Source organism: Molossus molossus, unplaced genomic scaffold (genome assembly GCF_014108415.1).
Source record: "Molossus molossus isolate mMolMol1 unplaced genomic scaffold, mMolMol1.p scaffold_m16_p_14, whole genome shotgun sequence".
In the NCBI taxonomy this organism is placed as follows: Eukaryota; Metazoa; Chordata; class Mammalia; order Chiroptera; family Molossidae; genus Molossus; species Molossus molossus.
Genome location: NW_023425349.1, coordinates 52,309,085 through 52,324,949, shown reverse-complemented (window position 1 = coordinate 52,324,949; position 15,865 = coordinate 52,309,085). Strand labels below are relative to the sequence as shown.

The 15,865-nt window shown below is 43.2% G+C and overlaps 1 protein-coding gene across 1 annotated transcript in view; it reads left to right on the top strand.

Moving 5' to 3' along the window:
• PGM5 (phosphoglucomutase 5) overlaps positions 1-15,865 on the top strand; it is a 170,738-nt gene that overhangs the window by 125,934 nt on the left and 28,939 nt on the right. The window contains exon 10 of the mRNA XM_036261088.1: positions 11,835-11,969. Coding sequence (XP_036116981.1) covers positions 11,835-11,969 — 135 coding nt within the window. The remainder of the gene's footprint in view (positions 1-11,834; positions 11,970-15,865) is intronic.

The window sequence follows — 15,865 nt, the reverse complement described above, 5'->3', positions numbered from 1 at the left end:
AAAAAAAATATTTTAAAAATGTTTTTATTGTCTTTTAGAGAGAAAGAAAGGGAAAGGGCGAGATAGATAGAAACATCAATGAGAGAGAAACATTGATTGGCTACCTCCTGCACACCCCCTACTGGGGATTGAGCCCACAACATGGGCATGTGCCCTGACCAGGAATCAAACCAGCGGCCTCTTGCTGCATGGGTCTATGCTCAGCCACTGAGCCATACCAGCCAGGCATTTATTATGGCTCTTTTTTATGGTAAAACACTATAATTTAAAAATAACCTAGTATATTATAGATTATTTTAAAATTAAGATAGAAGAAGATTCAGTCTTCATAAAGAGAAACAGAAGTATGCCTCATCTAGCAAAACCCAAAGGAAACATAATGAAACCTCTCCATTTGCTGGGGGAGGCAGACGGCTGTGGTCTCTCCAGTGTTCTATCGTGTTGGAGTCAGACAGACACAGGTTTTAAGGCTGGCTTTGTCATTTCCTAGATTTGTGACTTCGGACATGTTAGTTAACTTCTCTGAACCTCAACTTGGAGGTGGGGGCAGGAGACACGAGAAATAATTACCACAGAGGGTTATGGAGAACGTTTGAGGACAGCGTCCCCAGGCACAGTGACCAGTACCCACCTGATGCTCGAGAAAAATCAGTTCCTTTCTGCTTCGCAGAATCCTCCACTTGCCTGAATATCCGTTTTCAGAAAAACTGTGAGTGGTGTTTAAATGTACAGCCTTGAAGTAAGCAATCTGGGGTTTGGATCTTAGCTCTTCCTCCTCCTTGCTGGATGATCTTAGGCAAGTTATCCCAGCTCCCTGTGCCTTTCCCTCCTTGTCTGTGAGAACAGGAGGAGTGACTGTGGTCACCTCATACAGCCACTGGGAGAATTGGGAGATAACACATAGAAAGTCCCGGCACACAATAAACACTCGTCAGCTCAAAGAAGTTATGTTAACAGAGGATCCTTGGGAAAGAAGTGTTTGAGCATTTAACGAAACACATGATTAGAAAAGCAGGAAAAATATCCAGCCTTGCAGGGGTCACGTGAAAACACGGGACACCTCTTCAGTGTCTGAGTTATCTGTGAATTGACTCAGTCACATTTCTCTGCCTTCCTTAAGTCCCCCGCCCACCTCCACCTACCCCCCTACTTTGCTTCAGAAAGGAAAAGGATTTTTTTTAAAGGCAGCTCAGTCTCCTTTTTGTCCTTGATTGGAGGTTAGAGTCAGGAAACAGACCATGGAAACGACACTGTTTTACACATATCTCTAGAGATAGAGAAGAAAAGCTTCTCCGTCCAAAATGAAATTAAAATCCCATTCCAGTGATAAGCCACACCCCCTCCAACACCCCCCTCCCCCGGTCCACCCACTGCTGTGGAAATGTTCAGCAAAATCTATCTTGCCTGTGAGACCCTGGTGGGGGTCACTCAAGGAGCAAGAAGGAAACCCCTGAAGTACTCAACCCCTGATGTGAATTCCCAGGGAACTCATTGGCCTCGCTGTGACCTGTCAAGTCTCATGGAATGCACTGTGGCTGCCTCCAAACGTCTGAATTTTTGTGACCTCGGGTGCCAAGGGAAAAGTTGATGTGAGCCTTCCATTAAGCAGGACCCAAGAGGGACTCTGGTTTAATGCCAGTTTAATGATGGTTCAACAACTGTGGTTCATCCTTCTACCCTTCCAGTGAGGATATGTCACTGCTTATTTTCAGGTAAAATCTAGGCACATGAATGAACAACGATGGTTTCCTCAAACATGAGTAATAAAAATAAGCCAATAGCTGCTATGAGAGTAGGGGATCAGTTTGACAAAATTGTTGACTCATTTAAGAGGTTTCCAATTTTTGCCATGTAAAGAGATGGGAAAGACGAGGGTGACTCTCTAAGGCCTGAAGGGTGGCTCACTCGTTCCTCTAGGATGATTTGTTTGTGCAAACACCCAGACTTTCCATGGTGCTAGGCAGTGTCTTTTCCCCCCACCATCAACAGCCCAAGGAACATGATCAATGCACAGATTGTCTTTTACCATCCTCCTCCTGTCTCCTCCTGGTAACCTGAATCTCCTGGAATCACCACTCAGTGTTCCACAATTATGCGATTCTTCCAGTTCTGATAGACGGTATACTCTGATCCTGGTGTTATGAAGGACATGTGATGATGGTGCTGCCACTGATGGATGGCATATAGCCACTATGGTGGGCATCAGCCCAGCACTGTGACTTATATCTTGAAAATTAGCTTTCAAATGAGAAAACTTGACATTTCAGGAGCAAAACTGAAGCAACCAAGTCTCTCTTTATGACTAATCCAACTCCTGAATTTCTATTTAACAAGGTAAAAAATCATGAAATTCTACCAGTGTTAAAGTCATTTGCAAGTAACAGTTCAGCTGATATTTAAAAACCTGATGTAAATAAATATGCGCCAGTCAGATGATGTGGAAAGCCACATCTAATTTGATTATGTTAGGCTAACTCTGAGCTTATTAATACCTCTTCAAGATCTGTAGGCTGTGTGGAAAGATTTTGATGTTGTCCTCAACCTGGAAAAAAGAACCATTTGAAACTAGTTCAGAAAAAAAGCACACTTTGAAGACTGATTCTGAAGTCAATTTGCTTGCAGAGTTGTTATTTTAATATGCAGGAAAGTGTCTGAACTTTTTAATTTCAGTATTCAGGAATAATAAAGTGCACTGGCAATCTTGAAATCACATTTTAGCCTGGTATGTGGCACTTGAATGTATACTGTGGTGTAGCCAACCTCCTGGTCAACAGAGATAGAGACATTTACTGACACCTCATCTTTGGAGGTGTCAGATGAAGGCAACTGAATGGTGTCAGCTGGAGAATTTGGGGCTCCAGAAGGATTGCTCTATTTGGAGCTAACTGGTCAACCTTCAACTTCAACCTTCAACTTTTTTTTTTTTAATTCTTACCAGAGGATATTTTCTCAAATATCTTCAGATAGAGTGTGTGTGTGTGTGTGTGTGTGTGTGTGGAGAGAGAGAGAGAGAGAGAGAGAGAGAGAGAGAGAGAGAGAGAGAGAAACATCGATGTGAGAGGGACACATCGACTGGTTGCCTCCTGTGCAACCCTGACCAGGGCCAGGGACCAAGCGCAACCGAGGTGAGTGCCTTTGGCCAGAATCGAACCCGCGACTCTTTGGTCTGCAGGCTGACACTCTACCACTGAGCCAAATTGGTCAGGGCTCAACCTTCAACTTTCATCTCATTCTAATCAATGAACCAACTGAGAGACCATCATTAACAGTATATCATTGTCCTGACATATGCCACTTGCTGGAGTGTGGTTTGAGCTACTAGAAGAAGAATTTAAGAAATCATTTTAGTCATAGTGATTATCCCTTCTATAAAATTTAGTTAAATCTGAAAGTTAGTACCTACAAATAGTTCTCCTGTGTTGAGTAACAGAAATGTTTAGGGAGTGAGACATTATCATTACATGTATATTGTGATTACATGAGTTAAAAACCGCTTTCTGTTGCAAGTTCTGAAGTTGAAAAAACTCTCTATAGTAAATATACATTTCTTTTCTACCTTAATACAATATCGTGAAGGTAGTTGAAATCTGATTCATTCATGTCTTCATTTATTCAATGAATATTTACCAAACACTGCTATTGCGAGTCAGCTTGCTGGGCATGAAGGATACAAGAGCACACAGTCTAGCAGGGAAGACAAACTGACATTAAACTTGTCATTGCCATATAGTTTATTGAACGATATCATAGAGAAAGAATTTACTTTGGGAATGCATATCAAAGGCAACTAACCTGGACAAGGGCTCTGGAAAGATCTCTATGGGGAGGTGTTTTTTAAGCTGTGCCCTGAAGAATGAATGGGAGCTGGCTCAGGTGCAACCATCTTATCAGATTCATGCTTTTCTTCAATCAAATGTAGTTATACCATTGTTCAGCTTTCCAGATAGAGAGCTGGGATTTCTTATAGGCAGTAACATACTCAGTGGGATGTTATAATACCTATAATTATGATTCTCAACTTCAGTGCTCATTCTACTACACTGTAGTCATGGTAAATAAAGATAATTGGGCTTCTTATTGGTAGGATATCTTGAAAACCATAGATTCAATTTTTTTTTCCTAATAGCTATTTTTCCTGTGATATTGTCTATTTGTCTTCCAAGGGCCAAATGCATACTTGGTGCTTTAATAATGACCTGCTGGCAGATTTGAAAATAGAGAGAGGGAGATACTGTTTTTAATTAGTTGGGAAGTTCTTACTCTCCTGCTTCTGATTTATTGGAGTTATAATGAATTACCTCTCTTGACATAAGTTGATCGCTTTAAAATGTTGGTAGTAGAATCCTGCTAAAATGCATGAATTTAAACAGTCTGGAATGGTATCACATCTACTTCATACTGAAATAAGAATGTCTTTGTATAGTCAGGTGGGTGACCGGTACCAGGAAACATAAATATAAGAGGAAAAAGCTGCAAAGGATCGCAAGAACTAAGGGAGGAAGCCACCCCTGCTGTCTGGGTGAAGTGTCTGAATCCAGAACAGCCCAGGACTGGGCCTGGTGTTGAGTGAAGAGGGATGAGCAGTCATTGTTGGCCCAAGATGTGGGGAAGTGGAACGTGTAGGACCTAGTTCCCTTGTTCCAAATTTGATGGTTGGAATCTGAATGAGAGATAACTATTAAGTCTTCACTCTCCAAGTAGCCCTCTCATCACCTAATATGGTTTTTGCTAGTTGGGTGTTTTAAAAGTGCACAGAGGAAGCCATTTGACCTTGATTTCCCTCAGATAATTATTTGCAATTGTTGGCTTCCAAGAGGGCTGGTTGGTTACAAAAAAGACTAGATAAGAATTACTCCCGAGAGTAGGGCAGCAGGGTATGGCTGTGTAGCCCGTGAACTGCACAAAGACACTGGCCTAATGGGGGTGGGGGTGGAGAGAAGCTGAGGTTAAGCCGGCCGAGAGGAAGGATACTTTTCTGTAATTTGTCCAACTGTTTGTAATTTATACAAAGGCCTGGTATGGACGAGCTGCTGCCCTTCTCAACCACTTTTGAACTCATGCTCGCAGCTAACTATGACTTAAACAAAGAAAAATGGGTAATTCTAAGTAATTTTTTTTTATGGAGAGATATGGCCATCCAGTCCAAATCTCCTGCCATATAAACTGTGTGTTCATCTACAAAATACGGTGCAGATGTTACACAGCAATATTTTCACCTTGAAGCTTTCCAGATAAATTGTTGGGATTTCCTGTGGGAGATACCATCTGAGTCAGGCTCACAGAGTCTTTCTCTTGCAAGCCTGTCCTGTCTCCAGGTTTGTATGCCTGATGTGGCCAGTGGACTGTGTACGCGACATTGTACCGGATTTCAGGGCCATGTGCTGTTTCCCTCTGGAAGTCATCCTAAGTTGGTATTTGATGAGGTACGAGGCTGCCAAGTAACTGTTGGTAATGTGCAGTTCCTCCTTCCCTGCCTGGCTGCAACATGTCCCGTAGTCTCCAGAACAACATCTGGCAGATCTGTGTGTATTTAGCGACTTGCAGATTTCCCTGCATTGATTTACACAAGGGCTTTTAGAAAGACTCAACATTTATGTATCAAACATTTATCACATACCTACTCTACCTAAGGCTCTGTGCCAGTTGTGGGGACCATACAGATCCTATGAGACATTGTTCAAATATTTCACATGAGAAGCAATGTATGACCATCAGCAGTTTCATATTGTTCAGCCTAAAATTCTAAGCCTGCCGTCGGAGGACCGAGACTGAAGGCCTGGCTCCTCCATACAGCTGTGCTTCCTCGAGCACGTTCTTTAACGTGCCCTTTCTTTTCACAAAAACGAGGAAGCGGCCTGGATGTCTCTCAGGTCCTTCCTCCAGGACCGTAAGCATCTAACTTGTCCAGCCTGGAAGAAGAATTGTATTACCAGAGAAGTCAGTTCAGTGCGAGGATGGAGAAGACAAATGGTAACAGACCCATTTAGAAGTTTAGAAGTGATTTCGGAGGGCATGGCAAAGTTCTTAAAATAAAACGCATCCTATTTCTGCCCAATTTAAAAGTTTGTACCTGGCATCGCAAGCCATCATCATTGAGGCTTTATTTAGCAATCTTTTGCAAAATCTGGAAGGTTGGACAACATAGAGCCTAGCACCATTTTCATAAAAGCTTTAACATAATAACAATAATATTTATACAGTGGCTTACAATTTCCAAAGCATACATTTTCCAGGTTCTGATTTGATGCACACAATCCAATAAGCTAGGCTATTTAATTCTCTCTCTCTCTCTCTCTCTTTTAGATAATTAAGGCTTAGAGACCTTAAGTGACCTACTCAAGGCCACTGGCTAATAAGGTGACAAGTCAAAATTCAAGCCTGGGTTTTATCATTGTTATTTCTGTATCATTTCCAAATGGACTCCATGAATAGCAAAACAAAGAGGGGGAAATCTGGGGAGAAAAATACTGCAGAGATAACCAGAAGCAGATTAGATGTTGGTGTGGAGATACCTACGGGAACACGTAGCCCCTCAACAATCCTTCCTCGTTGGGACATCACTGAGGCACACAACTACTAGGCACTCGAGGGAAGGAACATGCTGGGCTGGAGCTGAAGTGCCCCTGGGAACCCCCGCCCCAGAATTAGCATTGTCTCCTAGTGAATAAGAGCATCCTTTTCTTCCTTCAAGCTGTGGCTGTTGTGTCATCCAGACGTTCCAACTCCTGTGGCTGCTGTGGCAATGGAGGCATCGAGGATTCCTTCACTGTGCTTCAAGAATTCCTTAGAGATTGTGCTAAAAACAATTAGTGTCAGATGGCTCAAGAGCAGATACCTCTAATGGTTCTGCAAACAAGCCACTAGAAGGAGGCTTTCAGAACTCAGCGCCATGATGTCTTATCATCCCCGTGTCATGGTCCTCCTACGATCCCAGTCCAACGGTCGTACATGCATGAAACCTTAGCTCTTAAAGGAATCCTCTTTAAGACTGTCCTGTAGTATAGCCTAGGAGGCCACTGCAGTGGTGTGCACATTTGGCTACACATTAGAATCACTGGAGATCTTTTATAATCCTGATGCCCAAAGTCACACTCCATACAAATAAATCGCAATGTCTAAGGTAAAAGCCAGGTATCGATATTTTTTAAAGACTGCCCCCCACCCAGCTGATCCCAGTGTCCAACAAAGGTTGCAATTAATGGGCTTATGATTTGTGTAAGGTCACACAACTGGGGACGGGAAACCCCACCATGGTTCAACTCACTTGTTTTTAGTCAAAACAGACTCTTGCCTTAGAAATGTAGGATTAGATATGGAACAGCTGCCGTAATGATGACATGCCAGATCATCTATATTCGTCATTTATCTCTCCCAACTGCCCTTCAAGGTGAATACATTAGCCCCAGTTCACTAATGGAGAATATGAGTGTGTTTTCATTTGGCCTGTGAGTTCTTCTTAAATGTGGAAGGAGGCCTTCCGTGGCGTTCCCTCCTGTTGTCGAACGGCCTTTATTCAGGTTTTTAAGGAGAACCTACTGTGTGCCAGGTGTTGTCCTAGGCTGTGTGGGAAAATGGTCAGCAAGGAACATAACGCTTTGAGCTTCCAGAGCTTATCAGCTAGTGAAGAACCCAGAGACATAATTTAGCAGTTCTAACACTTTAGGGTTAAGGCTGTGATAGAAACTGATTTTATTCATTTTCACTGGGTCTTGTGTTTTTGAGAAGATTTGTGGCAGCAAAAACACATGATGAAGTTGTTAGGATATAAATAAGAAACAGAAATCAAGACTAAGGAAAATATAAATAAGTGTAGAGAGTTAAGAACAGAAGAGGAAAAATGTATAGTTATGCAAGTCATAAGGATCTACTTGGGCTGAACCTCAATTTTGGCATTAGATGTCCTGGCAACCATATTGAAGGGAACTGGGGCGAGTTATAAAGTTCTTATTATCAGAAAGACACGCGCGCGCGCGCACACACACACACGCACACACACACACACACTGCCAGTATCTCAGGGAAGGAAAGGCTTCCCTGACACTTGGCTCTTGAGAAAATGTCTCATGTGGAGTTTCATATGGTCACCAACAATATCTCTATAGTGACTGCAAAACTGGATTTTATGACACCGTGCCTTGAAGACCCTGCAATAAACCTACTAATATAAAAAGGGGAATTTCTGTCATGAGTAAGTGGTCAGAAGTAAGTTGATTTGTACCAAATATTTATCCAGATGAGTCTATGCCTAGAAGCTGGAACATCAGGGTAATGGATGGATTAGACACATAAAAACAGTCTTCATACTTTCTCTCTACTTGGATTTTGATAAGGTACAAGGTGTTTTTTTTTTCCCCTGCAGTAGGGTCGAAGGGTAAGTGTACTACATTGTAGATAATATAGTAGTTTATACCAGGGGTCAGCAAACATTTTCTCAAAGGGCCAGATAGTAAATATTTTAGCTCTCCTGGGCCAGACTCTCTGTCCTAACTATTCAGCTCTGCAGTTAGAACGCAAAAGGAGCCATCGACAACACATAAGTGAGTGGGAATGGCTGTGTTCCAGTGAACCTTGACCTATAAAAACAGGTGCCAGGTCCATTTCGGCTGACAAACTGGATTGCCAATCCCTGGCTTAACATTAAAAAATCAAAAGCAAAGTATATTATTGCAATTCTTTTGTTGGGATTACAGAATGTTTAGAAACTTGGCAAGTCTTGGTCAGTGGTGTCTTTGACCTCATAATTTAGTTGATAGTAGGTAATGATACATGCTGGAGAGAGCATGGCTCATGTTCAAGTTGAAAATTCATTACATTCGTTGGAGGACCATGTGGACCCCAAAGCAATCCAGTATAACTATTCACACACCACAGTGACACTCAACAGACACAAAACTAGGTTTGTTGCAGCACAGAACTGGGCTGACTCTAAACATATTTTATTTTGTGTGGAGAAGGAGAATTGTGTTTCTCACCTGGAGGTCTCACAAAGCAACATGTATTCTCTATTAAGATCTCCTGGTGGGTCCCTTAGGAAAGAGAGAAGATGTTGGAGTATGTCCAGGAGGTGTGTGCTATTTACTCCTTCATCATCTTTTCAAGTGCAAAATCTATTCCAGGCTACCAGATGTAGATTCTGACAAACTTTCTGTGAGTACAGACAAAAATACAGCTGCCCTTAGGGAAAAATGATATGATTTCTCTGTGAAAAGCCTTAGTTATGAGCAGATAATACATGTGGATGGTTTGCTGTGATCTGGATTTTTTAATACCTCCCACTGGCCATAAACGGTTAATTGTGTAATGGGAACTACCTTACAGGGTTAAGTGTGGGAGGTCCTCAGAAGAGGTGGCCTCAAGTGATTTGGAATCTGCAGTGATGGGTGGTTCAGGGCTCCAGCCCTCGATACTGCTTTAACCAATTTATGGAGAACCCATGGTCCTGAGCAATGAATTACGAACTCAGGTGTGCCATGGGCGGTGACAATGGGAAAGTGGGCTTAGACGGAAATAACAGCTTCGGAAGAGTTTGTAAAAACACGGAATACAATTGTGGAACCTTTGGAGTTTCATTGTCAGTTTGAGCATTATTTGATACATCATTCTTTCTGGATAGTAAGGAATTGTTCTTTTGCTCCATTTGGAATTTCGTAACCATTCACTTGTCTATCAGCATACAGTGGTTCAAAAAATGGTTTCTCTTTATTGTAATCAACTACTTCAGGCTTATGGGGAACAAGTACTGTGTCTTTATCTTTATCTACTCGGGCTTTGTCCACCACCTGATCCCTAAGGGCCACTCGAAAATGGTTGCCCAATGAATGAATCCTGGATAATATCATCCTATTGGCAAAACTAGTATTATAGAGTGTTGGGTTACCAGGAAGGGAGATGGCTCCTTTCTGTTGCACAAACTGTAGCAAACCTTGAACTCCTCCAACAGAGACTAAGGCTTTTGTTTAGGGACTGGAACAAAATATGCCTATAAGACTTAAAACACAGAAAAACACTCATATGGAGTCATAGTGCCCCCCATTAGCTATCACCAGATGAGGGTGGGATAAGGGATTTATATGGCAGGTATGAGATACTTTTAATAATGGCTTATTCTTTTTTTTTTTTTCCTCACCCGAGGACATTTTTCCATTTTTTGTACAGATAGAGTGGGAGGGAGAGAGAGGAAGAGACAGAGAGAGAGAAACATCGACGTGAAGGGACACATCGAGTGGCTGCCACCGCACAACCAACCAGGGCTGGGGACAAACTGCAACCGTAGTACATGCCCTTAGCGGGAACCGAACCCGGGTCTCTCCGGACCGCAGGCCGATGCTCTAACCGCTGAGCCAAACCGGCCAGGGCGATAATGGCTTATTCTTAACAGGCAAGATTTGACACCAGAGGTTTTAAGGGTAAATTTCTTAGGGAAAATGTCTGATATCAAAGTCCCCTGAGAATTCCACTTTTTCAGAAGTAACTAGTGGCCAGACGTACTATTCTGTTCCCTCCTCTGTCCTCTGGCTCTTGCCAACATGCTTATTTATAACAATGACTTTATCAGTTGTCTTAAGAAAACAAATTTCCAGCCCTGGCCGGTTCGGCTCAGTGGTTGGAGTGTCAGCCTGTGGTCCAGAGAGACCCGGGTTCGGTTCCCGCTAAGGGCACGTACCTCGGTTGCAGTTTGTCCCCGGCCCTGGTTGGTCGTGCGGGTGGCAGCTACTCGATGTGTCCCTTTCACATCGATGTTTCCCTCTCTCTCTCTCTTCCTCTCTCTCCCTCCCACTCTGTCTGTACAAAAAATGGAAAAATGTCCTCAGATGAGGATAAAAAAACAAAAACAAAAACAAAAAAACAAATTTCCATCAACGGAAGTCACAATATGATTTTACAGTCATTTTTTAAAAGTATCCCTGTCACTAATAAGAAACGTGTAGAGAAGGGGGACATTCTGAGCCCAAAACAAATTAATACTGGGCAGCACTGAGGTAAAGCCACATCTCTGTCCCCACCACACCCTGGTGGCCAGGTCTTTCGAGTGAGAAGGAAGGAGGGAGGCAAGAGGAGGGGGATTTCCACGCGAGCTTTCAACCCCAGCGGAGGCTCTAGCCCCGGGCATTTCATTGTAGGGCTCCCTCACTACCAGAGGAATGTGGGAACAAGGAAGGAAACAAAGGTGAACTTAAAGCAAAGCCTAACATCACATGAGGGTAACTTTAACATGGGTAACTTGTCTTATTGTAATGAATAAGTTGCCCAATTCTGCATCTAGGTTTATAAGGGATGGACTTTGGCCCCATGGACATTAAATATCTTTAAAAAATATATATCTTATTGAATTTTTAGAGAGAGGAAGGGAGAGAGGGAGAGAGAAATATTGATGTGAGAGAGAAATATCATTCGGCTGCCTCCTGCACGCCCCCCACTGAGGATCGAGCCTGCAAACCCTGGCATGTGCCCTGATAGGCAGTTGAACTGGGACCTCTCAGTCCATGGGACGACACTCAGTCCACTGAGCCACACCAGCCAGGCAACATTAGATATCTTTTTATCCTTCTTACCTCCACCCACATCACAAGACCAAGGAAACTTGAGCATCTGTTCACAGTTTTGCATTAACCACAAGGCAACAGAAATAGAATAAAGAGATTAATGGATAACCTTAAATAACCTCCAGGTTCACTTCATGGTCCTTGGGTGAGCGTTGAGAGCCAATTATAAGTTGTCATGAACCTGAGTATCTTTAGATCATAGAAATACGCTGATCTCCAAAGTAGATATTAATTATTTTTACCTGTGTATTCACCTGTTCACTGATTCATTCTGAATGTTTTTGGTCCCAGGGCCTGAGGATCATTTTCTCAGACGCTTCACGGCTCATCTTCCGGCTCAGTTCCTCCAGCGGCGTGCGGGCCACCATCAGACTGTACGCAGAGAGCTACGAGAGGGACCCCAGCGGTCATGACCAGGAGCCACAGGTACCGAAACAGAGCTGTGCTCCAAGCACTGTGTGTTTCATTGCTTCTGGCACGTTCCAGGAGCTCCTCCTGTATGCCTTTAGTGGGAGTGATTTTATTTCCCGGAAAGTAAATTCCATATTGATACCTCCAGCTGAAGGATAGATTTAGAGTGACTCCAAGCAAATTTAATTCATTCATTGCAGTGTTTGAAACAGAAAAATTGTTCTCCAGCATCTATGATGAGTTTAGCATTTCCCAAATGACTTGCCTCTCTCGACTGCTCTGCATTTTGTTAATGGGGGTGACACCAAGAAGAGGCACCTTGTATAGATGAGGTAAGGAAATTCTGAGTTATAGTTCAACTGGCCAAACTACTCAGAGTCTTGACTATGCTCCTGTAAATTATCAGTCTTCAGGTGTTCGGAAAACTCTGGGTTGCACCATGACTTTGAGGCGCCAGTACAGATGCCACTCTGGGCTTTCTCTCAGATGGTTGCAGAGCCCAGTATGAGAGGAGGGACTATGGCTGGCCTGCATTTAAAGTCAAGGGAAGACACGAACAAGACTCAGCCAGCCAGTATTTGGCAAGCCCCCCTCATGTTGTCAACAATAGAACTAATTAAGAACTCACTTAGAAAAATAAATAGCACAACATACGCCTCCTCACTCCCTTATTCATTAAAGCTCTAGGCAACATTAATTAATACCAGAAAGGACCCAGTACAATGTTGGGTACTTCCAGCTACGCTGCTGGCTGTCCCCACTCTCTTGGTCTTGACTTCAACCTGGGATTTGAAGCAGTGTCTTTGAGGATTTCTCGAGATGAAAACCTTGGCTCCGTCTGCAATGCTGCTTTTGTGAAGTAAAGAAGAAAAAGTCACTGCTTCTCATTTTACAGTTGCTCAGAATTTCCAGTTATAATTTGCCATAGTTGTTCCCTGGATGGAAAAAAATGCCAGGGAATGTTTTCTTTCTCTGTCAGTACTTTAGTGGGTCCCCCCACCCCCATGGTACTTTTCTTTGGAGAGGCTCAAAGAACTTGGGAAAAATAGTACCATAGACCCTGCAACTTGCTGTCTTTAAGTGAAATGATCCCAGGTGGGGAAGTAGGGCCTGGGAGGCTGAGCGTGTGGTCAGGGTCACCTAGAGCATGAAGGGGCAGAGACGAGGCCAGCGTCAAGGCCGTGGCCCTCCCTCTCAGGATCACAGGCTTCCCGTGCAGAGATTGACTTGTTCGTGAGTGCATTTCACCCGAGACAGCACAAAACCATGCAAAAAGCGGAGGCTTGCCCTATCTTTCTGTATAAACCTCTCCTCTGTATATCAAGTTTGGGAAGCAAGATTAAAGCAAAGACCTGAATGTCCAGAGCTACGTACAGGTTGAGGAATGATATTCCTGGCCTCACCAACTCTGACTCACTCTGACTCGGGGCTATTTTTTCTCCACACTCTTTTCCCTATTTTCGAGCAGTAGGTGGTTATATTTGCTTATTTTTATTTACCTTCCACACTGACTGCAGGAGAATCTATATAATGTCTAGGCCATTAGACATGTGTGAAAATAATCCTATATACGTACTGTCCTCGACCCCTCTAGGTTTTTCAGGCTGGTCTAACAATCAAGTTGACATGAGACAGATTAGCAGGAGAAAAACAAGTGAAAGTTTAATAATGTGTATACCTCCTATATACGCGGGAGAGACCCAGAAAACCGGGTAACTCTTCGAAATGGCAGAAGCCATCACCTTACATAATGTTGCCAGCTTCTAAGACAAAGGAGGATCTGGAGGGTGGAGAGTGAGTTGTAGGAGGTTAGCAGAAAGGCCCAGGAAACACAGGTAAGGTTACTATGCAGATCTAAGTCTTTGCCTTTCTACTAATAAGAGCTTCTAGAATTAAGGCCACCCCCCCTCTTCCTGGTAAAGTGAGGGAGACACCCTAACCAGTGGAGATTTCTCTTATACATGTCTCTTGCCAAAGGGTAACTCGACTCAGGTTTTAGAGCATTTTCTATGTCTGTAGTTTCTTAACAATAATCAGCCTAAAATAGTCCTTATATCAAAGAGACACTTTGGGGTGGCAAATTTGCTGTGCTACAAATCTCTCTCTCAGATGGTGCACAAGAGCTAAGTGGTACCCCCGCCAGCCCCTCTTAAGGCTTCCTTTGAAGCTGAAACCTCCATGGGCCTGTTGCCTGCGTTGTGTATTAAGTATGGTCAGGGCCTGGGGCAGGCTGGCCCCAATGTCCCACAATGGCATATTGATTACTTTGAGTTAAAGTTACTGGAGGGCACACTGACTCTCTCTTGTGTCCTAGAATGCAGGAAATAAATCTCCCCTGTGACAGGTGTGCTCCTTGCTCCAAGTAGTGGAGAGAGACACCCTTATCGCTAGAGTAAGGACTCTAGAGCCTAGAAGCCTACGTAAACAAACCTTATTTTTTAGTAATTTACTACCCAGGCCTTTTTCTGTTTAGATTCCTTACAAATGAGCATCCAAAACTAAGTGTCTTTGTCCTATCAAATCTTCACAAATTTATTGTTTCTTTGTCTAAAAAATAAATAAAAAGGTTTATAAAAGGCTTATCATTCATCTGAGTATTATTTATGATCCCCCTATGTGCATTTATTACGCTGGTTTTTCTTCTGTCTGTCTGATCTTTTTAAATTTTATTATTAGTCCAGCCATAAGAACTCAAGAAGGGCAGAATGGAGAATTTCCTCTCCTCTATAGTATATACACTTCAATCTGTGGGTCAAGTCACCACTACTATGTATTTTGAATGGTTGGGGGATCCTTTCGTTGATGTTGTTCTTCTGATTGCTGATATTCTCTCCCTTTCTCATCATAAGCAAGGGTTTTCTCAGACTTGGCTAGGTGGGCCTCACAGTATTTAGCATATGACCTAGCTAAACATATTAATTAAAATAGAACTCCTTATTAAAATACTATATATCATTGACTCACCAACTTATGTCCTTTTGCATTTCAATCAAGACATAAATTCAGAGTAAGATTTTTAAACCTTACATCTAGACCCCTAAGAGAAGGGAAAAGATGCTCCCAGCCGGCCCAGCTGTCTCAGCTACTGCTGACCTGTGCCCGAGCCACTCATTTAGGCCAGCCTTGCTCGCCAGGACCACCTGCTCTGCCTTGGAAGCGCTCTGGAAGGAAAGCCTTTGGTTAACTGTTAACAGAGATCAAAGATAAGGCCTTCTCCCCAGGCTGCAAGTGTGATTACTGGTTCAGGGCCTGGCAGGCAGACACCAGCTTGTGCCGCTTTCTCAGCCACAGAGGAGACCTGTTTGGCCTTTTTGACTTGTTCTGATTGGCAGCCCAGAAAGCGGAGAACAAATAGCCACCCTCTGCCGCCCCCGCCTACACACACACCGGCACTTGCACTCACACACCCGCTAAAGTACCTCTGTAACCTGCAAAGATTTCGTTGATAATCCCATTCCAACTCAACAGGTATTTTCCAGTGCTTTACCCCTTCTAACACAATGCTCATTACATTGAAGTTCTTCAGCACGCGGCCTGGAAGTTCCCTTCAACTGGCTTTATTAGCATCTGGTTGTTTTACTTTGAGCAGAGACAGTTTCTTTTCCAGGCATTTTGAGCCCCTGTGAGCAAAACTTGTTTTGAACTTGCCTGCTGTGGTTGCCTCGTGGAAATATTCTTCACCACCCTACGGACGCAACAGGAACACTTGTGATGCAATCTCCACGCACATGCGTTTCTTTTCCCACTTACGGTTTTTCTATTTGCGTCCATTGGTATAACCGTGATTAGACTATTTGTTTTAAGTTTATGTAAAACAACTTGTTACCTACATTCACAAATATTTTGGGGACAATTCTCTCCATCGCACGGAGGACTCGGCGGTGAGGGAGGAAGGAGACTGGGAGGGCCCG